The following is a 25,224-nucleotide window of genomic DNA, read 5'->3' as shown; positions in this document are numbered from 1 at the left end:
GTGTTCCTTGTGGAGACACTCTAGACTTTATGCTTGATGTCTATGGTACGGGGCGGAGCTTTCCTTTTCTCTCTCATAGGGCCTCGGTCTAGCTGGCTTTCTTCCGGGGTGGGCGGGAGGCAGTGCAGTGATGGCGGACGAGGGAGGCAGGCTGGAGCCGGACCCTTACGTACCTCGCCTGGAGACAGAAGCGGAGGCCGCCGGAGATAGCGGGCTGCTGGAGTGTGGGGTACCCCTGGAATCCAACGGCTACGTGCTGTACAGGCACGTACGGGGGTGTTTTTAGGAAGTTCTGCCAGGCGATCCTATGCGGGGCTACTCAGAAGTAAATCCCGTTGCGTTCATTTGGATTCTTTCCCAATTAAGTTCGCACAGGATTGTGGCCAGCGTGGAGGAGGTGGAAGTTGTTTTTAACTCCGATTTATGTTATGGATACAATTAGTTTAATTCTGTTGTGATTTTATGCATTTTGTTCAAGCTGTCTTGGGCTTTCTTTTTATCACAGAAATGTGGGTTGTAAATGCCCAGAGGAACAAGATGAACTAGCATCTCTGCGGTAGCGTTTGATTACTAAGCTGCGAAATGCCAGCTTCTGGTTTCCTAAAAAAGGCTAAGCTTTCTTTTCAGCAGCTCCTTTATCCTAGTCAAGATAGTTGGAGAGGGGCTAATTTGTGGTTGACCACAGAAGGAAAGGCACTCATTTTGTGGGGAAAGGGCACGGTATCAGGAAGAATAAAATAAACATAAAATACTGATGAATTTATAGAAATGACTGTTTCACTTTCTGTAAACTACTTTGTGACCTCACTGGTTGAAAAGGGAGTGTATGGCACAATCTCAGCATTTTAGATTGTACAGAAGCCTTGTGAGTCTGTCCTGAAATTCCTGTGCTTGATAAAGTGGAGTTTAAACATAACAGCTTTTTTGTTTGTTTTGTTTTGTTTTGGCATGCCTTACTTTTACTGGATATATATCTTTTACAGGGACAGGAAGGAATGGGCTGACATTGAGCCAGTTCCTCAGGATGATGGACCACATCCAGTGGTTCAGATTATTTACAGTGAAAAATGTAAGTTTGGGGACATTTTAGTACACAAGCAGAATTTCCACAATGGGGGTCTGTATGGAAATGTGGCTATAAAAGTAGGCTATGTATGAATAAACGGATAGCCATAATTTGCTCTTCTGGCTGATGTTGCTCCATAGTTGTTTATCCCCTCAGATCTTTGCCTCTGTCTCTGTTTTCTCAGGTCCTGCACTGTCCTTTAGTTGTATTCCTGGAGAGTAGTTATTTGTGTTTTTTTTTTACTCATTCATCAAACATTTGCAGAATTGCTGATAAATTTATGCTGTAATCCTGTGTACGCCTTTGTTGAAGTAAACTTCCTTGAACATAGTGCAACATGATTCAGAGTAAATATGCATTAGTTTTTGTACATGTGTTTTTAAAAACAAGGATCTGGAGTTCTTCACTATTATTTCTTTTATGGGAGAGCAGGCAGAGCAGAAAGGCAAATGAAATTATTTAGGACATGAAAGAAAGTATGAGATTAGATCAGTGCACATGGCTTTTGGCAATAAGGTGGAGTTGAAGATGAATTATAACTCTACCTACTTATTAGAGAACTAGGATTAAAATTCCTTAACTATTAAAAGGTAAAATAAACTGTTAATGTTCAGTTCAGAGATGTCAGGACTTTAGTCCTTGTAGATAGTTTAGGTGCTGAGAGGTTACCAACACAAATCCTGCTATATTAACAAGCAGAAATGAACTACATCCAGGTAAGCTTACTAGCTGATACTCAGAAGCAGCAAAAGGGTAGGCTCTTCTAAAAATGTGCTTCCAGGTGCTTTTCTAGGTGAGAATGATTCATTTAATGTACACATGGTGGTTTAAAATAACCAAATGAAGTCTTTGCTCCTAGGAGGTTACAATATAAGGACATAATCCTATGTATGATTAGACTGACAAAGTCCTGCACCTCCCAGCATTCTTTCAAGTTGGCCATGTTGGCTGGGGCATGATGGGAGTTGCAGTTCTCTTTCCGACTCTGCATAGGTTTGTAACTTTAAACAGTGAAAAGATGGAAGAACAGCAAAGGAAACAATAAATATGAGCATCTCTGTTGTTTTAATTTCAGTTGGCGTGTGAATTAATGTTTAAAACCTTTTTAGGGGAGCATTTAGGTAAGACTGAGAGAGAGATAACACTATGGGTGATGTGGGAAAGAGTTCCAGGCCTAAGAGACAGCAAGAGAATGGGAGGAACTGGTCTAGAAGGCAGTGGACTTAAAGGCAGCACTGGGTTCAAGAGTTAAAGGAATGAAAGTCCTGGACGGGGATGTAGGGGCAAAAAAGAGATGGGTACAGATCTGTGGCGAGCTGTAAAGAGAAGGACTTGAGTTTGTATTGAATGGGGAAACAGTGTGGGGACTTGAAGAGAGCCATCCCAGAGGCTGAGTGAGCAGAGATACTGATTGGTTCTGGCAGTTCAAATTTGGATGTAGAGATGGGAGGACCAAAAGGTGACCAAGAAAGGCTAGAAAGTGATTTGACATTTTTTTTCTGTCTAGTTAAAGATGTCTACGATTATTTCCGAGCGGTTCTGCAACGCGATGAAAGGAGTGAAAGAGCGTTCAAGTTAACAAGTGATGCCATTGATCTTAATGCTGCAAACTACACTGTGTGGTATGTAGTAATGCATTCATTTACTGTAGCAATTGGTGTTTTTACAAAACTTAGGAGTTCCTGAGTATATATGAAGAATGCTAGGAAGATTCAGGGCTAGTCAGGCAAGTTGACATTTGCCTGTTGATTTGAAGCCTGTTTTATCCTATCTTTGTCTGGCCAGCTTCATAATGATCTCTGAGAAGAAGAAAGCAGTGGGCAGACTCTGTTTAAAATATTACATTTCTGTGCCTTGCTGCAAAGTAAACAAATGGAATTCTTCCTGTTAATTTCATGCTTGTCAAATGAGGCTTGACCACCATAGCCTGAGGTTTTGACCTCTAGATTAAGTTACAACACTGGGCTCTATATTTGGCCACCTTTCAAAAAGTGTCCAGAAACTGCAGTAGGTCCAAAATGTAACAGCTAGACTTCTGCCTGGAGCAAGCTGGAAGGGCTATATAGCAGCTCTCTTCAAAGAGCTGATGGTTGCCACTTTATTTCTGTGCCCAGTTCAAAGTACTGGTGTTCACTTTGAAAACCCTAAATGGCCTGGCTGCAGGGCATATGGAAAGCATCCTCCTATGGGTTCCCTGTCAACAGCTACTAGCAGTGAAGGCTGTAACCATTGTCAGAGGCTTTATTTTCAATACCCGTTGCTTGAGATCATGACCAGGTGGGTCCGTCATGCCCTACTGGCAGGCTCATCTGCTTGACCACTGTAGGAGGAGAAGAAGCGTTTTGTCCGATCCAGCATGACTTGTACTTTCTTACTTCTCAGGTTGAGCAATCTACTAAAGAGGGCCTTCTCTTTGTGGTGAGGTATGAAAAGTAGTGGTAAGCAGAGGAGAGGAGTCTGTGGCCCTCCAGATGATATGCGAATCCAACTCTCATCAGATCTTGCCAGCAAGAAGGAAGTTGTAGACCCACAAAATTCAGAGAGCCGTAGGTTCCCTCTTCCTGATGTCAGAGAGACATATAAATTTAATGTGGTATAGCTTGGTTGACAGCCTGTAGGTTTCAGTACTGCTTTGTGGCATATGTATTTGATTTCTTGAGATACCATTGCAAATATAAGCCACTTTTAGAACCTTCTATGGACTGGTAAAGCAGAATATATGTATTTAAGCAAATACAGGTATCCCCAACTCATTATGTCAGAGCCACATGCTTCTAGTCCTCTGGCCAAGGTTTGCATCAGTCTCTAACAGCTTCCCTTGCATTGCAAGTTAGAGATGTGAAGCAGCAGGAGTTTCTTCTGCTGTTCTTTATTTTTTTCTCCAGATCTCATTACAATTAAGAGGAAAACTCATGTCTGTGTTTGTAGCTCAGTGTGTTTGTCAGAAAACCTGAGGGCAAGTTTTGATTGAGAGGGTAAACAGTGGGAGAAACTGCTGCTGTATCTTACCTTCTCTAAATCTCCACAGGTGAGCAAAGGCTCTGCCTCTCCTGTGTACCTTTTCTTAGCTCCAAAGTTTTGTGCAGGTGAGAGAAAGCACTGCCTTGTTTTCAAGGGAGCTGGAGGACTTGGGAAGAGGCAGTTTGTAACTCTGTTGTAAAGCAGCTTGGAGGAGGAAAGAAACAGCAGGAGATGCCTAATACTGAATTCTTTATTTTTCCCAGGCATTTCCGTAGGGTTCTTCTGCAGTCTCTAAAGAAAGACCTACTTGAGGAACTCAGTTACATCACAGCTATCATTGAAGATCAACCAAAGAATTACCAAGTCTGGTAAAGTCTGGCTTCTTTTCAGAACAAAGGTTTTTTTCCCTTGTGAGGAAAATCCTGTTTACTTGTTATTCCCTGAACTAGAGGTGCACGATTGTCCCATGGATCCTATTGTGCAGGGATCCTATTTTACATGGTTACAAATGGCAAGAATGCGATGATAATGAGGTTGGTTTATAGGATAACACTGCATAGGTATTGCATGAACTAACAGAAAGCACTGGAGAGGGAAGTCTGAGTGCTTACAAAAGGTCTGAAGAAGAACAGCAAGAAATGTCTTGCAGTTGAATTGGTTGGCCATAGCCTATGTGTAACACATGAACCACATTAATAAATATATCTGTCCAGTCAGAACTTTCTTTGGGCAGAGAAGAACCATACAAGATACAGAAGTGATACCTGCTAAATAGGAGAAAAATATGCTGTTAGACATGATCCACAAACAGCATTCCAATCTGCATTGCAGTACAATTAGCCTCTGTATCTTTCATATGGTTGGGTCACCCTTATCTCTTATATGAATTGTTTTTTCTGTACTTGATTTTTAATGCGTTCATTAATGCACCACTGCTGTGGGGTTGTGTGTGTGGCTTTTTTTGAGGCGGGGGAGAGTAACTTATCTTACTGGCTACTGTCTGTATAATTAGCCATCTAGAAGGTGTCTTTTGCAAATATTGTACCCCCTGGTAAACACCCCCCCAGTGCTTCATTTTATATGTCCTGGCACAATCTGTTTTAAAAAATAGGCTGATTTATGGCAGTTTTTGACTTTGTTTATCATTTGAGCTTTCTCAGCCCAAAGGGCAAGAATATCAGCTAAATTGTTCGTAGTCATCTGTTGGGAATTAATTAATTAATTAGATCTTTATCCTGCCTCAAAGCAGCTTACATCATACTCTTGTGTTGCTCTCATTTTATATCCCATAACAACAACCCTGTGAGGTGGGTTGAGCTGAGAGTCTGTGACTATTTATTTTATTTATTTATTTATTAAAACATTTTTATGCCGCCCCATTCGCCGAAGCCTCGGGGCGGCTTACAACATAGATAAAACAAGTTAAAATCCATATAAAATAATCTTGATTAAAACTCACATTATAAAATAAGCCGCCCTGGCCAGATAAAATTCAATTGTATTTAGCATTTAAAATGTTGCTTAAAATGACTAGCCAAAGTCACCTAGTTGGCTCCATAGCTGAGCAGAGACTAGAACCCAGGTCGTCTGAGTCCCAGTCCTGTGCTTTTAATGAACACCCTGTATGCACAGAATGCACATGTTGCTTACATAGAACATCTTTGTGACCTGAACATTAATTTAAAAAAGGTTCTGTGCACACAACCAGTATGATTATATACATATCTATTCAGAAACAAGCTCCACTGAGTGCAATGGGATTTATTCCCAAGTAAGAGTACATAGGATTGCAGCCCTAGAATCTTCCATATATTGTTTGTAGTCTGCTTTATTCTTCCTGTTATTTTTAAGAAAAAGTCTCCACTGGTTTGACAAAAATGCCCTCTTACTCACCCTGGCGACTAAGTCCACCAAAATGCTAGTCAGCAAAAGTAGTTGCTCACCTGCTTGCCCACACTTGTTTCCGTTCTTTATGGCATAATGCCCATCACTTCTGTGAACTCTCCTGCCCAGTCACCTCAGCAGGAAAATTCACTTGCCATAGGCAACCGGACAAGCAGCTATATTCATGCCTGTCTTTGCTGCTCATTAATCTTCCTCAGTGTGAGTTCAGCAGGTTGGTGGGTGGTTTTAATTAGGCACCCTCAGTCCCTGTCTTTGGCAAGATGAGCTGAGTTTGGTTTTCCACACAACTGTAATATTGCTTGCCAAGTTAGGGATTCAAAGTCCTCTCCTTCAGCCTCTGGGGCTGCTTAGTCATAAATCAACCCTCAGCCTGCTACACTGATCTTTCTCCTGGTCTCTTTTGGAGAAGAAAAATCCTCTTCCAAGATACCCTGATACATACTAGCTGGTGCATGCTTAATGCAAAAATCTATGTATTTCTTCTGTTTGTTTGTTTGTTAATAATATCCCCAAATCAAGTGGATACCTAAACCTTGTAAAGCTGCTTTGCTGCAGCATTGGAACTGGTAGCTTGCATTGTTCAAGCTGTAGTATTTATTGTTTTTACCTGTCAAATGGAACAATGGCCTCCTGCTCTTGCACATTGGCTGGAATTCATTTACTATCAGGAAGAATGCGTGGTTGGTCAGTTTTCTTAAAGTAATCTATTAGGATTGTGCGTATTGAAATTTTGCAACTTGGGAGGGGACGCCCCCTGCAGTGCATTCCTGAATGGACAATTAGGAATATTGTGCGTGGAAAACACGTCCAACTACACACATGCACTTGCATCTCATGATGTCTATGATGGGCCAAGGAGATACTTAGATTAGTTACTACAGGGAGAACCTCTCTGCAAGCACAATACTTTTCAACAGCAGCTTACACTTTTAGCAAAGTGGTGTGAGACCAAGTGATGCAACCTATCATGCCGAGTCGTATAAGATGCAAATCATCTTATTTGGCCATTTTGTTACAACCTGTTGCACTCATTCTTCAGTTACCTTTTCACTGCACTCTTCTGTTTCCTGGTAAATACTGTTGTAGGGTGATGCAGTAGTAATAACTATATTTATGCTTTTATTCTGTTTGCTTTGTTTAAAAAATCAAATGCATCGGAGAGGAACTGAATGTGTACTGTTTTGAAAATAAAGACATCTTGTTTTTTAGGCACCACAGAAGAGTGTTGGTAGAATGGCTGCAGGATCCATCCCAAGAACTTGAATTTATAGCTGACATTCTTAACCAGGATGCTAAGAACTACCATGCATGGCAGCATAGGCAGTGGGTCATTCAGGTACTTTGATGTTGCTCTTACTAGCAAAATTTACATTGTTTCATGGGTAGAAAAGGGGGGCTTATATATTGCAAAGAGCCATGGAGAGTGCAACTCATGGCAGAATCCTGTTCACTAAATCCAAGCTGTCCGCTACAGGGGGAGGCAGGCTTTGCCTCCTTTACAGGGTCGCCCCTAGTTGTGCCACTTTTAACTTTTAAGAGAATGGCTGCTGAGAAAAGCAACTTGGACAGAGTTTGTGTCCCTGATACTGAATTTTCTCAGTCATGCTAGAGTGATGGGAACTGGTATAGATAATTGCCTTAACACACTTAAACTCGGATCAAGCGGTCTAGTCTCATGATTCCTTCTCTAATATATGGCATTCAAGATGCTTTTAATCTGCTAATTGTTGTTACTGTCAATTGCCTCTCCCATTCAGTAAGATTGACTTGTCCAAATTATGTTATGTTCATCTGGAAACTCATGCTAACAATCCTAAAAATGATTAATTACAATTGTCTGGGAAAATGAGGCAGTTATTTCCTCTTCTAATATTTTTCACTTACATTGTGCATTAGGAATTTAAACTATGGGATGATGAGCTGGAGTATGTGGAACAACTTTTGAAAGAAGATGTTAGGAACAATTCTGTTTGGAACCAACGATACTTTGTGATTTCAAACACAACTGGTTATGATGATCCTGCTGTTCTAGACAGAGAAGTCCAGTAAGTAATATTATATGTGGCATCATCTAGTGCCATTTACCTTTGTTGTAGGCAAAAAAGAAAACAGCATGAATTGTCTGAGCTCCTCTTGCTAACCTGAGATGCCAGATATGCAGTTTCTGCATAATAGGGATCTCAAATATCTGCATGACTGTCCTTTTGTAGAAAAACGAGGACCATGCACAAACAAGAGGGCAAAGAGGGAAGCGCACAGGTTTAAGGAGGAGACAGAAACTTTGGGTGAGGGGAAGACATGCCCGTATGAACAGAGCACAGTAGGGGTGAAATACAGCCTGGTTATTTGGGGTAGAACATGTGGAAAATTGAGCATTTCTGTTCAGGTTTCCAGGCAGTCCATGTTGCAGCACTTTCTTACAGGCATTCCCTTTTCCTATTTTTTCTTTTTAATATCTTAGTTTTCTCACTTGATGAGGATAGAAAAACATGCTCTTGAATATTTTTTAACAAGCAAATTACTCAATACTATATACTTAGCAAAGCAATTTTGAAGCGTATTGTGCATTCTTCTTCATGTCTTTTGACTTTATTTAGGAAGCTTTTTTGTCCTTGCAGAACTATCTCTATTCTAGGAGGAAGAAAGTAAGGGCACAATGTATTGTCCCATGTTGGCTGTCAGTGTGTCTGTCTCTGTGTTTGGAATTAAGAATTCTTTGACGTCTGGAATATGGCTCTATTTCCGCTATTGGCTCATGAGACATTTTGTTGTCCTTTTTCAGGTTTACCCTAGAAATGATCAAGATGGTGCCTCATAATGAAAGTGCTTGGAATTATCTGAAAGGGTGAGTTGTTTGTTAGTGGCCGAGTATGCCGTGAATCTCTGGAAGTGCAGAATGTACTTCCAGGCACAGGATTCAGTTTTCTGAGGATGCTGGATTTCATTGTTTGAAAATGTGTTTCTAGCTCTTGTGACTGCAAAAAAGTGTTTGTCCATTTGTGGACAGCACCTTCTTGCAACCATTGAAATCAGTGCAGTTGCTAAGGTTTCCTGTGGCTCTGAGTAGGGCTTCAAGTGCCTTGTCCCTTTTCATGACCAGCAAAGCTAGAAAGAAATTAAGCAAAAAATGATGAACCATGCAGATTGGTGCAATGGATATAGAATGCAGAATCTGCTTTTCCCCAGACTGTGTCTGGATGCAAAATTTTAATATCTTTAGTTTGATGTACACAGAACCCTGAATATTTTAAGAGGAAAGGAATTCCAGAGAGAAGCATGTAAGGAGAGTTGCTCCAAAGGATTTCCTACTGACAATTCTGGTCGGAGGAACAAGTTGAAAAGCAAGCAGGAGGGTGTTAGGTGAACCAACAGGAAGTGCCATCACAAAACATTTTGCTGTTTTGAGTTGGCACAGCGTGTGGCCTTCATGCAGACTGGCCGAAGTGATAGAAATCTTTTTAATAGCTAAGATACTGTTGTGTTTGCTGGAAAAAATGGTCAGTTTGGGATACTGAATGTTCAGGTACCCAAAAGAAACATTTGCTTCCTAGGTGCAATTGTATGCCATGGTTTTGGATTAATAGGTGATGAGTTGCCTCAAAAGTCACAGGAACATCGGAAGCTGACTTTTATTGGGTTGTGTCATCAGCTCGTCTCAACAAGGCATGGGGAATCTCGTCTTTGGCTTAGCAGCTGGATTCAGCTTTGGAGAAGCTCTCAGGGGGGCTGCATTCTGGAAGCTGTCAGGACAGGTGGGAGCACCTGTTGGCCTTATCCAGCCAGTAGGCAACCCTGATCTAGCTTAATGTCAGCACTGACTGATGGTGGGTCTGGTAGGGTCCTTTCCCAGCTCCACCAGGAGATACCAGGGAGTGAATCTGGGACTTTCCAGATGCAGCCCTCTAAAGAGCGGTCAGACTGGAGAGGTGGGAAGGTACTGATGAACATATAGACAGCAGAAAGGAAAATGGTGCGCTGCTTAACTGACATAACCATGTTCAACATTTGATTCTCTTCCCACCCTTGGTTGTTTGTGTTCAGCTTCATTTTTAAAGGACTTCTTGTAACTGTTGGTACTGACCCTGTTCCAGGATAAAAGGCTAGAAAAACTCATGTTGCATCTGAATATAATTTCTTTACCATACTCTTTCTTTCTTTTGCATGTAGAAATAACCAAGAGAGGCTTACAACTACCATACTAATAATATTTTTTTAAAAAACAGAACAGGTTCATCAAAATAGTTTCTAGCATTTGGGAGGGAGGTGGTCAGATCTTATGAGTGTCACAGAATGTGAGAGGTGATTGGGTTTTCATGTGAATTCTTGCATTACTTAGCTCAGGAACTGGGATGAGTGAGAATGTATGAGTCATTTCTGTTGTTAATTAATACCCCATGAATGCCCTGATTCCTGGGTTGTTTTGTTAAGTGCAAATCCAGAATGTATCCACGGTTCGTTGTTGGGTTAACTTGGTTCTTTAACCCATCAGGAGCCTGGAATTTCCAGCTTTGCACCTGGATTGTCAATTAAAAATGGAAATGAGTGCATGATTTGTGCATTTCACTCATCCCTGCGGTTCCTGGGTTAAACGCAGGATTGCCAGTGGGACACGAAAACTGGGTCAATGAATCTGCATTACGTGATCTGGAGCATGTACTCCTTGAGATGGGTAAGTTTGGGAAGATGGGAGACATGTAGGAAAGAGATGTTGATCAGGCAGATAAGAGCAGGGTTGGATCAGAGCAAGATCCGTTTAATCCAGCTTTCTGTTTCCAGCAGCAACAGTTGTAACAATTTGCATTTAGACCTTGCAGTTATATGGAAGGGTTATAAATCTCAGTAGGGAAATACCACCTGGAGACATACAAAAATCAGTAAGACAATAATTTGAAAATTAACATGGAGCGTGAGAAGATGTTGGAAGTAGATCAGTAGGGCTAATCCTAAATGAATGTTTTGCAATCTAAACAGAAGCTTACTACTCTAAACTTACTACCCTAAACTTAAACTTCTGAATATTTTTGTTAATTTCTGCTAAACAGCCAGACGATACAGAACCTCAGCCTACTTAGGAAAATAACAAATAATCTTCCTCCCTCCTTCCCATACACACACCAGGGCGACCGGGGGGCGGGGGCAGAGGCACAGCTTTTGTATCCTCTGTATAGAAGAGAAGTGGGGAAACTGCACAAATACGGATTTTCTCCCACTGCATAGATTCCCTTTCCTGCATGGAGGTACAGAAACCCCATCATCCTTAAGATGCTATTTGAATTGTCACAAACTGTTCATTGGGCATAATGAGCAGAAGGGGAAGAGGAATCATCAGTGGATTTCATAGTACAGGATTACTGTATCTGCATAGCATTAAAATGCTGCCATTTCTACACTGTGTGCATTATAAAGACAAGCTGAACTCTATTATTTCAGCCTCCTTAGTAAGCCAATAACATTATTTATGGAGGACAGATAGTATAAATGTGAAGTTCCTTCGCATAAAAATTGCTGCATTTCTTAATAAAACAATGTGGAATATAATAAACACATCAATGTATATAAAGTTCTCATACAAGTGCTCTTTTAGAATTGGAAGAAAGTTGCCTCTACCTGCACTTATTTATTTTATTAAGTAATATAGCCTCCAGGACAAGCAGACCTTACCAATTCAGCTTGACTTGGCTTAAAGACATCAGGAGAGACTATAACTACTCTTGTAGGAATGGAAGGAGAGTTTTGTTGGCTAGGACAAAAGAACTCTCTCATCTAGCAGTCTGTTCCTGTAGGAGCCAGCCAGATATTTTTGGGATGCCCACAAGCCCCTTTGTCTTGTTCACAGCTTGCTGCATGTGCTGTGTAGCGAGGTTCCATCTATCCCTTCCTGGTTAGGTTTTCACCCTTTTGCATGAAGCAAAACAGCCTGCATTCACCGGCATGGCATTTCAGAATGTAAGAAGAGCCGTGCAGAATCAGACAAAGGGACTATCCAGCCTTGCGTTGTGTTCTCACAAAGCTGCCTATGGGAGATCCACATGCAGGATGAATGCAACTCACCCTCCTGCATATGTCCCCTGGCTAACTTGTGTTCAGAGGCTTGCATCTCTCAGAGATGCTGAAGCAATCCACAGTGCAGCCTTGCTGTGACAACAATTTTTCCTCCCTTTTCCTTCTGCCTTCCTTCCTTCCTTCCTTCCTTCCTTCCTTCCTTCCTTCCTTTCTTTCTTTCTTTAGGAGACTTCTATGCCGCCCCATTCGCCGAAGCCTCGGGGCGGCTCACAACCATAAATAAACTTCAATACAATAATATAAATTAACAATATAAATTAAGTCGCCCTGCCCAAAGAATAATATAAATAAATAATATTAACAATTAAATTAACATTTGAATAAAAAGGTCTTTGCCTGGCGCCGAAAAACAAATAACGACGGCGCCAGGCGGACCTCTCTGGGGAGCGCATTCCATAGATTGGGCGCCACCGCAGAGAAAGCCCTCCTCCGAGTACTCACCCTCCTAATTTCCTTCATGGAGGGTTCCCGGAGAAGGGCCTCTCCCGCAGATCTTGAGGGGCGGGTGGGCATATATGGATGTAAGCGCTCCTTCAGGTAACCAGGACCCAAGCCGTTAAGGGCTTTTTAGGTCATCACCAACACCTTGAATTGGGCCCAGACTTCAATGGGAAGCCAGTGAAGCTGACGGAGGACTGGAGTCATGTGAATATAATGCCCAGTCCCCGTCAGCAGCCTGGCAGCTCTATTTTGAACCAGTTGAAGTATCCAGACCGTCTTCAAGGGTAGCCCCAAGCAGAGCGCGTTACAGAAGTCAAGTCGGGAAGTCACCAACGCGTGTGTCACTGTCGCCAAGCAGTCGTACTCCAGGTAGGGGCGCAGCCAAAGCTGAAAGAAAGCGTTCCTCGCCACCGCTGTCACCTGAGCTTCCAATGAAAGCTCTGGGTCGAGGAGCACTCCCAAGCTGCGGACCTTGTCCCTAAGAGGGAGTGCAACCCCATTCAGGACTAGGTTCAATTCACCCTCCCCGAAGCCCGATCTGCTGACCAACAGGACCTCCGTCTTGTCTGGATTGAGCTTCAGTTTATTGGCCCTCATCCAGCCCATTACCTCAGCCAGGCACCGGTTCAGCACAGCCACTGCCTCACCGGATTGGTGCAAAACGAGAGGTAGAGCTGGGTATCATCAGCGTACTGATGATTCCGCAGCCCACACCTCCTGGTGACCTCTCCCAGCGGTTTCATGTAGATGTTAAACAGCAAAGGGGACAAAATGGATCCCTGTGGTACTCCATGGCATAGCTGCCATGGTGCAGAGCCATGGTCCCCCAGCACCACCTTCTGGAATTGGCCATTGAGATAGGAGCGGAACCACTGCAAAGCAGTGCCTCCGACCCCCAATCCCACTAGCCTATCCAGAAGGATACCATGGTCGATGGTATCGAAAGCCGCTGAGAGGTCCAGAAGAACCAACAGGGACGCACTCCCCCTGTCTTTCTCCCTGCACAGGTCATCGTACAGGGCGACCAAGGCAGATTCAGTACCGTACCCGGGTCTGAAGCCGGACTGAAATGGGTCCAGATAATCAGTTTCATCCAAGAGTGCTTGGAGTTGTCCCGCCACCACCCGCTCCAACACCTTGCCCAGAAATGGGATGTTGGCCACTGGTCTATAATTAGTGGCCATCTCTGGATCCAGGGACGCTTTCTTCAGGACCGGTCGGACTACCGCCTCCTTTAAAGGGGCAGGTACCCAACCCTCCCTCAGAGAAGCGTTAATCACTTCCAAGATCCAGATCCCAATCCCGTGCTTGGCATTGTTTATTAACCAAGATGGGCAAGGGTCCAATAGGCAAGTGGTGGGACGTACGCGTCCAAGCACCTTGTCCACATCATCAGGCTGCAATAACTGAAATTCATCCATTAATTTTGGACCAGACAGCGACATTGGTATCTCCCCAGAAGCCTCTGAATCATTAGTAGAGTCTAGCTCATGATGAATCTGAGCGATTTTCTCCCTGAAATGCTTGGCAAAGTAGTCACAGCGGGCCTTCGAGGGTGGAACCAGATCTTTCTTAGGGCCAGGGCGGACCAGGCCTTGCACCACTCGAAAAAGCTCCGCCGGACGGCATTTTGAGGAGGCAATGGAAACGGAGAAGAATTTCTTTTTCGCCGCCTTCACCGCCACAGCATAGGCCCGATAGTGGGCTCTTAAGTGTGTTTGGTCAGATTCATCCCGTGATCTCCTCCACCTACGCTCTATCCATCTCCCAGCCTGCTTCATCGCCCACAATTCAGATGTATACCAAGGGGAAGAGTGGACTCTGCCTGGCAGGAGAGGACACTTAGGAGCGATCGTGTCAACAGCCCTAGTCATCTCCCCATTCCATAGTTCGACCAGAGCCTCGACAGGAGCACCAGTCTTGTCAGCTGGAAACTCCCCCAGGGCCTTCAGGAATCCATCCGGATCCATCTGGCTCCGGGGGCGGACCCACACAATCGGGTCCGCACCCTTACAGAGGGAGAGGCCGCTCTCGAGCACAAACCTCACAAGGAAGTGATCTGACCATTACAGGGGTGTCAGACATAAATTCCTCACCCTCAGACCACCCTCTTCCTGCCCCGTCGAGAAAACCAGGTCCAGTGTGTGTCCACGTTCATGGGTCGGGCCTGTGACATGTTGAGACAGCCCCATGGCCGTCATGGAGGCTATGAAGTCCTGAGCCGCCCCGGTCAGACCAGTCTCGGCATGGAGATTGAAGTCCCCCAGGACCAAAATCCTGGAGGTCCTCAACACCAGGTTCAAGACGATCTCCGTCAGCTCAGGCAGGGAGTCTTTTGGGCAGAAGGGTGCACAGTACACCAACAGAATCCCCAATCTGTCTCGATCGCCCAACACCAAGTAGAGGCACTCCAGCCCTGGTCTTGAAGGGACTGGAAGTCCCATGAGGGAGATGGAGGCTCGGTTAACCAAAGTAACCCCCCTCCCCTCCCCTCCCTTCCCCTCCCCTCCAGGCGTGGACGGTGCTGAACCAGATACCCGGGCGGGCACAATTGAGAGAGGGCAACATCCCCCCCCCTCCCGCCCAGGTCTCCGTTATGCAAGCCAGGTCGGCCCCCTCATCCACAATCAAGTCATGGATGAGGGAAGATTTATTGTGGACCGACGTGGAATTAAGCAGCAGCACCGTCAGGCCCGAGGGGCGGTTGACAAGACTACCTGGAACCCTCTGGCTGGGGGCAGAACCAGAAGGAGGGACGGGTGTCAGCCATCTGTCCCTCCTTCTTCTACGCAGACACGTTAAGCCCCCACCGCTGTAACGTCCATTGCCCGTAACCACCCCAATGGCGGCGCCCACGCGCTCCCCAGGAAACTCAACCGTCGACATGGCCAGAGACGACTCCATAAAAACAAATTAAAACACAATAAAACTGGGGTACTGGGAGAATACTAATACTGTTCTTTCCTGCTCAGACATGAGGAGGAGCAGAGGTTCTGCAGCATCCAGATTAATCCAAAAGAAAGCTAAAGGGAAGGCAAGAATCCTTGCCTCTACCTCTACCATGGCAAGAATGTACAAGCTAAAAGTAGGGACTCAATAGGGAATCCAAGGTCTAATCAGGCAGGGTGTCTGCCAATGCATAGCTTCAGAAGTTCCTGTTGATTTAAAACCTCGTAGAATTTATCTTGAAATATCTTTGAGATCTTAGGAAGGCAGCATTCATAACAAAACAGATGGCCCTGGGAAGGCCTTTTCCAGATGTATCAAAAAGAGTGTATTGGCTCCTGCTGAACAGGAAGAAAGTGGTCTAGGCTTTTAACTGCTTGAAATATTTCTTGAAGAGGTAACTTGAAATCTCAGAGCTCTCCAGAGAAAATTGATAGTTACTACTTTGATTAGATCAGGAACCAGAGGAAGATTGGTCATTGATGGTTTTGATGGGGAATTTTCAAATGCACCTTCGAATCCTAGTTTGCTCAATCCTTTCCAGACAGAACAGGACCTTCTTAGCCAAGTTGCTTGTGAAGAAACACACAAAATGGCTGCTGAACATGGCAGCTCTGGCAATATTAGGCATCTGCAAGGAAGTCCAAAGCAGCAGAGGGAGGATCATCAAAACTGATTGTTGATGTTCATCTGGTTTATTTATTTATTTAAAGTTTTTATATGCCGTCCAATGCTAAAAAATATGGCTTACAAAAAACACAAAAAACAAAGCAACCGTATACAACAAACAACACACAACGCTCTGCATTCAATAAATGATGATAAAATCAAGGATAAAATCAATCAACTGTTAAAATATTGGGAAAATAAAAAGGTCTTCACCTGACCCTGAAAAGAATAAAGCAGTGGCACCAGGCAAAACTCCCTGGAGAGCGTGTTCCACAGTTGGGGTGCCACCGCCAAAAAGGCGCTTCTCCAAGTAGCTACCCTCCTCATTTCCTTCAGAGAGAGCTTCTGGAGAAGGACCTCTGCCTCAGCTCTCAAGGGGCGGGCAGGCACAACATCCTCTTTTTAAAGGGGTAAGAGAACAATCAGTCCTCAATACGTGTGTCATCCTTTCTGTCTTGTTATCCTTCCTGATGGTTGAGCAATAGCGAGCTCCATCTTTACAGAAGTTGTTGCAATTCATCAATGCAATGTGCTTGCCCCTAAGGGCTTAGCAAAAGGGTTTTCCTAGGCCCACATATTTCTTCCACATGAATAGACCAGCCAGCTGAACATTGTCTTGTGCATCCTATCCATAGTAACTACCATGGAAAATGACAGACAGATCTTGAGTGTTAGGGGGCTGAACATGTTGCAGGAATTTACAGCAGCATATCACCTGAACTCGTGAGGATGCGTGTGCTGAGCCTTGCGTGACTCCTCACAGTGCAGTGCCTCTTCTTAGTCACATGGGCATGTGACTTGTGTGTGGTTGCACAGGTGGTAGCAAGGCAGCTCTTAGGGGCAGTCTTTAACCTGAGGTGTAGCCTGCAAACAGCAGATCCTGTGCTTTATGTGTTTTCTAAATGGGGGATGTCTACTACTTAGACGGGAAATTAGCTCAGATGCTTGTTCCGAGTCCTTTATTTATATAGCTCTCTAATTTCAGAAGTGTACATATCCACATTCAGTTACCATAGCCACCTACTAACACATGGGCCAATATGCTTGTTCTTTTGAACCTAACTTGTAAAGAGGCAGGAATGACAACAAGTTGCGGAAATTAATGTTGACAAGCAAAGGAAGGGAAGGTGGGCTCTCAAAGTGGCCATGCAGGAGATTGGAAGGCTACTTGGCCAAGAAGCTTGAATGCAGGCAAGAATGGTGGGCCATGCAGCAGAAGTCAGTCCTGGAAGAAATAAAAAGAAAATCAACTTGGAATGGTTATTATTACTGGATTTTAGAGAAAGCACAAGACTTCACCTGAGGATTGCCAAAAGCTAGAAAAATTCTATCAGCACAGACTATTATTGAAGTGCTCAGCTCTTAATTGCAAAGCAAGATGGGGAAAAAGTGGCATGCTTCTCTAGCCCTGTTGCATGCCAGGTTATCAGAACATAGGCAGACAGAGGATAGATTCATACGGAGTTGGGTTCTTGCTTTCCTGAATAGTGAATATGGAGGGTCCACTATTGTTAGGTGTTGGAGCTGTCACAATTTGACTAAATGAAGAATTTGAAATTGGAGTGGAGAACTTTGGAAATGGGCTTGGAAAAGTGATCAAAACTGACCAGAGCTCTTTGGCAGCAGCTTCGGAATAGGTTCTCTGCAATCCCACACTCAGTTGGGATTGAGCACATAAGACCATCTAGAGATCCTGATCAGATACAAAAGGGGATATTCATGTTTTAAATAAATAAATAAACAAACAAACTAAGCAAGGAAGCATGGAATACAATGCCCTGCATAGACAACCAAAATGAGTTGGTAACACAGCTGATAGGGTTGCTGTGCTATGACCAAAACCGGATCCCGGACTCGATAGGTACTTTACGAGGTATAACTAAAGCTTTCTGTCTGGGTAAACAAGGCAGCAGATCTCACTGGGCAAACAAGGTAATGGGTGGTGCCCACTGAAAGAAGCAGGGTTCTTTGGCTGTTGAAACGTGCATAAAGCGTTGAAGCAGTAGAAGTGCTAGGAATGAGTCACAAGGAACACGTAAACTCTGGCTTAAATCTTGGAGCAGAGCTGAAACTTGCGAGCATTCAAACTGCCAAATACCGAGGCAGTTACAGGGTTTGCAAGGAAGGGAAAATATGCTCAGAGGCTGCAGCCAAGGTGACATAAACCAAAGGTAGCAGTAGGTCTATGCTCATCACTAAGTGGAAAGTGCAGAGAAATTCCTTACCTCTTAATTTTGCACTTACCTGGATGCCGCTAAGTAGCATAGCCCAGTCTTCAAAATGCCAGATGGTGTGGGGTTAATGGGACTTGGGTAGCAGTAGGCCTTGCTGGAGATGATTTGGAATTGGACTATTTCTCCTGCCAGGGTGTTTGATTCAGCAGCACCAAAGGACTCTTGTGGGTTACTTTGCTGGGTGGTGGCCTGGCATTGAGGTAGGCATTGTGTGTTTTCCCCAGCGTAGGGAAGAGCTTTCTTTCATTCATCCAAGGAGAAACGAGGTGTGTACAGTGTGCCTCTTTAGCAGTTCCAAAACTTCAGCTATATTCCTGGCAGCTTCCAGGTCATGACTTGGGGAACAAAATGGATTCTTGAGCCAAGGCATGAGAGTAGCTAAGACTGGAGAGAGCCAGCTCCACTTTAACAGTCTGGGAGAGTCTTTGGGCGGGGGGTGAGGAGGGAGCCACGAGTATAGCGATAGCTACTTGATCCATGTCGGTCCATCTCCTAGGCATACACTGGGCAAGGGAACATGAGATCCAGGCTCACCACTGAAGCAGCCACACCTTTGTATATGTGTGTGTGTGTGCTAATTCTGTATATGGGAAGCATCCTAGGAGGGGCAGATGGGGCCATCAGCACGAATTGTGCCTGCAGCCTGACCCTGGAGCTGGCTCTAGCAAAGGTAATTGTTCTTCTCTGTTCCCTGGCACTATTTGGAGGAGTAAGCCAATGGGCTGTGGAGTAAGATATCCCCACTGCAAAGCTGAACACTTTAAGAAATGCCCCATACTTCTGATAAGTTCATGTACATACAGGTGTTGCACACAGGACCTGTGGTGATCCAGCTCCTGTGTCTCCTTCATAGCTGACCTTGCAGAGGGAAGGCTCTTCCCACTACTCTGAATATGCAGCACTGATTTCTGATTCTTGTTGAGATGTTTGCAGGTTAAGGATGTATTTTACGACCTTTCCAGAAAGGCTTCTGCAAAATCTTGGCAGGCTGATTACTAACTGCTTGCTTTTCATTGTTCTTATACCTCAGGTTTTATAGGAAATGTTGCGTTAACTACTGTACAGCAATCGGGTGGTGACGGCATGAAAATCAGTGTGATGTTTGTGACTGGTTTTGTTTCAGGATTCTGCAAGATCGTGGCCTTTCAAAATATCCAAATCTCTTAGAGCAACTTCTAGAATTGCAGCCGAGTCACAGTTCTCCCTATTTAATTGCCTTTTTGGTGGACATATATGAAGACATGCTAGAAAACCAGTGCGAAAACAAAGAAGAAATTCTTAACAATGCACTAGAGGTTAGTTTTTTGGGGGTGTTTTTTGAAGTTGTTTTTTCTGGCCTGTGTTATTGTTTATAGTTTATTTGGTAACTATAAGCAGGTTGTAATGATGACTGTCTTTATTCTCCTATAGAAATTAAAGAAATTGAAACCTAGTGTATCAGTTTGCCAATTATATCAAATTTTGGTGCACTGAACAAACTCAAACTGAGGCATTTCTATAATATTTCACCAAGTTTTTCATTTTTGCAGAATTGTAAATAAAGATTTCTGCACAGTGTAGTGCAAGCTGGGAGTTAATTTTGGGGAAAGTAGCATTTGTCTAAATGCAGTGATATTAATACGCTGCATTGTATATTTGCTGTCACTGTTGGTTTCACGCATGCCAATTATTAGCCTGTTTGATGTCTGCTACAAAGAAAATGTATTATCTCTGGCATGTTAGCCCAAGGGTATTCCGCACATGCTTGCTTTCTTTGTGTGTACCCATGTGTATCTGTATATGTGTATGTGTGTTACCCCTTTCCCCTATATGTTATTCCATGTACTTGAAGAAGTGTCTGATTCTCATTGCTTGCATAATACAACTGCTGACTTTTTGTTAATGACTACCAGCCAGTTAGTGTCTGTTTTAACACGCAAATGGCAGAATTTGCAAAGGTGCCTTCCAACTTACTGTCTTCCTAGATCTAGCATTGTATTTGCTAGTTATTGTTTTAGTAACAGTGACTGATTTTAGAGCCTTGGCTAGAAATTGTAGTCTGCCAGTAGGACACAGTCTTCTGTACAAGAAAGGAAACAGACTAGAAAGGATAGAAAGCTGTATTTATGTAGTGTCCATTAAGAGGATTGGGGAACTCTGTGTGTTTCAATTCCTTTGCCAAATCTTAAAAGCCAGACTGAACTGCCAAATGAGCTAAATAGAATATTCCACTTGGAGAAGGGAAAAGTCTTGATATATACAGATAAATCTCAGAAGAACTTACTGTGCACTCCAAAACAGTGTGGTGATGCTATTGCTGCTCATTTAGGTGCTGCTATAATGTTCTCGTGCATATCATGAAAGGACAAGCCCCTGCCCTGCATGGCTTACAGTCTAGAAATAAACAAAACTGAGGGAAATGAGGATGTGTCAATTGGGAAAAATACACCCTCAGTCCATGCACGCATACTTAGTCTTAATTATAATAGTGGATGAGGATTAGGAAGCGGTGCCAAAAAGTTAATGTGGAGTGACTTTGTAGAATTATGGGGAAATGCTTCAGTCTGCAGTAGGTAGAATAGGGGTTCATTTTTCTAAGGCCCGCTCTCAGCATATACTAATGAAGCAAGCACATAAAAGGGGGCTGCACTAGGCACTTCTGATATTCTCTTTTACTACATGCAGAAATGTGTTATGTATGTTTAGTGTTCCAAAAGATGACCCCCCCCCCCCCCCCACTGCAGTCTAGTGGTACAGTCCACCATTCCAGACCTGATTTGGCATAATACGTAGAACAGCCTTGACTTTTTAGCTAAGAGGCCAACCCTAACCTTCACAAAACTGGTCCAACCTTTAATTGCACAGGGATCCATCCCTACTCCAAGCTCAAGGCAACGTTTATAGGATTTATCTCTCAACATCTGTGATGTTACACCAAGAGACAGTCATGTTTCCAAAGTCATTTACTGAGCTTGTCTTTGGCGGACCAGGGTTGTCCTGGACAAACCAGCATTCTGGCCACAATATGCTGGCTGTCTACCCATAGAGGTTTCATAGGCCAATTCGGGTAGATGGAAATCGGGTAGTTGAGTATTTTTTGCTGCGACCCTATTCCTGAGCTATCTTGACAGCTAGTTAAAATAAAATCACTGTGCTATTAAAATAAAATCAGCAGTGCCAGGTATGACTGCTGCATCAGCATTTCTATGGACGCTTGATGGGTGTTTCACAGAAAAGTTAACCATAGAGGATTCGATCCTTTTGAGGGCCATAAATCAGCACAGAAATGTTTTTTTAATCAATATAAATAATACATTTAAGAAATCAGCTGTAGAATTGATCCCTAAAAGTCCTGCCTTAGATTGTTGAGATGTAAACAAGGAATTTATGTAACTGCGATATTCTTCTTGTTAACCAAATGAGCGTTGTCTCCCATTCTGTTGTAAGCTCCTTGGAGCAGGAACCTGTTGTCTTTGCTTATATTACTTTGTAAAAGATGACACACACATAAATGCATACATGGGTGTTCTATAGTGAATAATAACTATGTGAATACTATTTTTAAACAACTTGTTATTTTCCTTACTCTAGTTATGTGAAACCCTGGCTAAAGAAAAAGACATAATACGGAAAGAATATTGGAGATACATTGGAAGGTCCCTTAAGAGTAAACACAGCCCAAATGAAGAACAGAATGTGCCAACTGAAAATGATCCGCAGTAACTTCATGCTAGTGGAAAAGAATACAACATTCAGCTCTGTGTGTATTACAAGAACTCATGGCAGGAAGAGCCAGGCAGGCAATTAAATAGTGTTGTTTCCTCTCTTCCCCAAATATGTTGTAACTTTACATTACTGCAGAGGTATTGCTTCTAACCACACTGAGAGTGCAAAGCATTCTGTGTAACAAACTGACCTGTGGTTACTAGTGCTATACACATTAGTTGTGGGACGGTCCGGAGCACTGTGCATTTAAAAAAACAACACTTAGTAATTACTTGAATTGTACCAAATAAATGAATTGTTTCTTACTAGTATATGAATAATGCTGTACTTACCATTATAATGTTCTAAATCAGTTCCCAGCCATGGTCACTACAAAGTGACTATAAAGTAAGCGCATGTAAGATTCTGAATGTATTTGAGTTGGATTGCAGAGACCTGATGTGTAGAGGATATGTAAAGTAACTTAATTGTGGTTACTGTGAGGAAGGGTACGCAGTTGTATATTGGAGCAGCTATGCAACACAGACTGTGTTCTCATTGTACTCAACTAATGCCATCAATAATTTGTAATAAAGGTATAATGCTTGTGCAGGGATTTAGAGTGTTTACAGTGTTTCGATAATTTGGTTCTGTAATATTTAGTGCAAAAATGGGGATTGTGACTACTGGGGGAGGTGTGGATTACTGCACCACAACATTTCGCTGTCAGTTCACCATAAACTAAGAATCCTGGCTTCTGGTCTCCAGGTGTGACCAGTGTCACTCAATAGCCAAAGCTCCCTGGGCAGTTTATTTATTTATTTATTTAAAACATTTCTATGCCTCCCATCGCAACAAAGCCTCGGGGCGGCTTACAACATTAATAATACAATTAATAATTTAAAAACTGGTACCATCTCAGCTATATATATTAAAATCTATAAATACAATAATAAATTAACAATTAAAATAACTTTTAAATAAAAAGGTCTTTACCTGGCACCGAAAAGCAAATAATGACGGCGCCAGGTGGACCTCTCTGGGGAGCACATTCCATAGGTGGGGCGCCACCGCAGAGAAGGCCCTCCTCCAGGTACTCACCGTCCTAATATCATTCACAGAGGGTTCCCGGAGAAGGGCATCCGCAGCCGATCGTAGGGGGCGGGAGGGCATATATGGATGCAGACGTTCCTTTAGGTAACCAGGTCCCAAGCCGTTAAGGGCTTTATATGTCATAACCAACATCTTGAATTGGGCCCAGACTTCAATAGGGAGCCAGTGAAGCTGACGGAGAACTGGGGTTATATGAGAACAACGCCCAGTCCCCGTCAGCAACCTGGCAGCTCTGTTTTGCACCAATTGAAGTATCCGGATTGTCTTCAAGGGTAGCCCCACGTAGAGCGCGTTACAGAAGTCTAGTTTCAATGGAACATAAAATACAGACAGCTATAAAAATGTGATTTTTGTATGGTAAGCTTTTATTAAAACCAAATTTAAAACAAATGTTAAAAAGCTGCAGTAGCTTATGCAAATGAATCACAAGACCTGTTTAAGCAACTAACAAAGCTCCAATATAGTAGAACACTAATTGCCCTGTGGTAAAGGACAGTCTTAACCTGGCACCAAAAAGAGATTGTTTGGCACCAGGCATCCCTTGGTGGGAAACTGGTTCCATAGCCAGTGGGCCACCATGGAAAAGGCCCTCCTTGTTGCCACCAACTGAACCTCCCTTGGAGGGAGCAATTAAATGCAAGCCCCAGGTCTTGATTGCAGTGTCTGGGTAGATTCTGGTTGGGAGAGGTGTTCCATCAGGTATTGTGATCCCAAGCTGTGTAGATTGTGACCTTTCTGGTTGGAGAACAGCTGTCTAGATTACAGTATTACCTAGATTCTAAACTGCTACTTCTGTCTGTGAGACATGAACAGGGATGTTGGGAGTTTCTTACCTTGGTCCTTTAGGAACAATTTTGTCTTGAGTTCTTTGTGGCAGAAGCAAATTTTTCACTACTCAGTTGTACATATACCCAGTTGTACATGGAGTAGAACTTGTCCGCAGTGTTACAAGGTTGTGCACTTCAGCGCAACTATTTCACATGCTTGGAAAATGACAGCATTGTATCAGAACACGGAAGAGGAGCTGTTCTAAATTGCTAAGCAAGAAGACCAAGATTATAGCTAGTTAACCTATTCTAAACTTAATATGACATTGCCATTTACAGTGCTGCGCTGCTTTTAATGTGAGGTTCTGTACCAATTTATTGTACTTCTAGACCTTAGCAACACATTCAGCACATGGAATGCAATACAGACTCTATATAGTCTATATAGTGTGTGTGTGTGTGTGTGTGTGTGAGAGAGAGAGAGAGAGAGAGAGAGAGAAAGAGAGACAGAGAGAGAGTCTCTACATATAGACTGTCATAGACTCTACAATGTCTGGAAAAGAAGAATATAGTTGCATGGCACTGAAAAGGTCGTTTTGGTGCCAGGCCAGCCTCCTTTGGGGAGTACATTCCATAAGTGGGGACAACACTGAAAAAACACATCTTTTAAATTTACCCACCTAACTTAATTAGATGAAGGCATCCAGAAGAGGGTATCCAAAAAGGACCTAAGTACCTAATCAGGGAAAGATGGAAGGAAAGGTTTGCTTAGGACTCCAGTCACAAGCCTTTAGCTCTTAAAGGTTCACACCTTCATTTCGAATTGGGTTTGAAATGGACTGGGAGGGTTTATTTTGAACAAATTGGTTTCTAAACCATTTTAAAGGTATTTGGCACAGAACATATCACAGTAATCCAACCAGAAGGTTACAAGAGGATGGATAACTACTGCTAGGATCTTTTTGAGGTAGCCACATTGACATAAGCTGATAAAAAATGTTAAATACCACTCAACAAGGCAAACAGGCATTTTTACATGAGTGGATAGGCATAATTACATATAAGTACTTTTGTCTCTGGAGGAGCTAGGTGCTGCCACCACTTTTTAATAGCAAAGAAATTGCCCCTGCTGTTCATAGCGTCCAACTCCTTGCTTCCCTCCCCAGGTTTTCTGCACAGCCTTATCCTCCAGAGGTTTTTGACTCCAAATTTCAACAGCATAAGGGGTGATGGGAGCTGCAGTCCAAAGCATCCAGAGGGCCCAGTTATCTTAGGTCTTTGGGGTTGACTCTTTCAGTGCTCCTAGAAAAAAGTGAAACCAAAATAGAGAAAAAGAGTGGGGCATGGGGTAAGCAAAACTGGCAAACTGCTGGAT

The 25,224-nt window shown here is 43.2% G+C and overlaps 1 protein-coding gene across 1 annotated transcript; it reads left to right on the top strand.

The window, feature by feature from the left end:
- The first annotated feature begins 106 nt into the window (after positions 1–106).
- On the top strand, positions 107–22,585 carry FNTA (farnesyltransferase, CAAX box, alpha). The gene is made up of 9 exons (XM_044443923.1): positions 107–264; positions 984–1,069; positions 2,574–2,688; positions 4,291–4,395; positions 7,142–7,268; positions 7,829–7,977; positions 8,715–8,777; positions 19,409–19,580; positions 21,856–22,585. Exons 1-9 carry the CDS (start codon positions 131–133, stop codon positions 21,985–21,987), a joined length of 1,083 nt encoding a protein of 360 aa, XP_044299858.1. The 5' UTR covers positions 107–130; the 3' UTR covers positions 21,988–22,585.
- Positions 22,586–25,224: the final 2,639 nt, after the last annotated feature.

This window comes from Varanus komodoensis, unplaced genomic scaffold (genome assembly GCF_004798865.1).
Source record: "Varanus komodoensis strain SLA01 unplaced genomic scaffold, ASM479886v1 scaffold43, whole genome shotgun sequence".
In the NCBI taxonomy this organism is placed as follows: Eukaryota; Metazoa; Chordata; class Lepidosauria; order Squamata; family Varanidae; genus Varanus; species Varanus komodoensis.
Note: the sequence above shows the minus strand (reverse complement) of the source record. Positions and strands in the feature narration are given on the sequence as shown.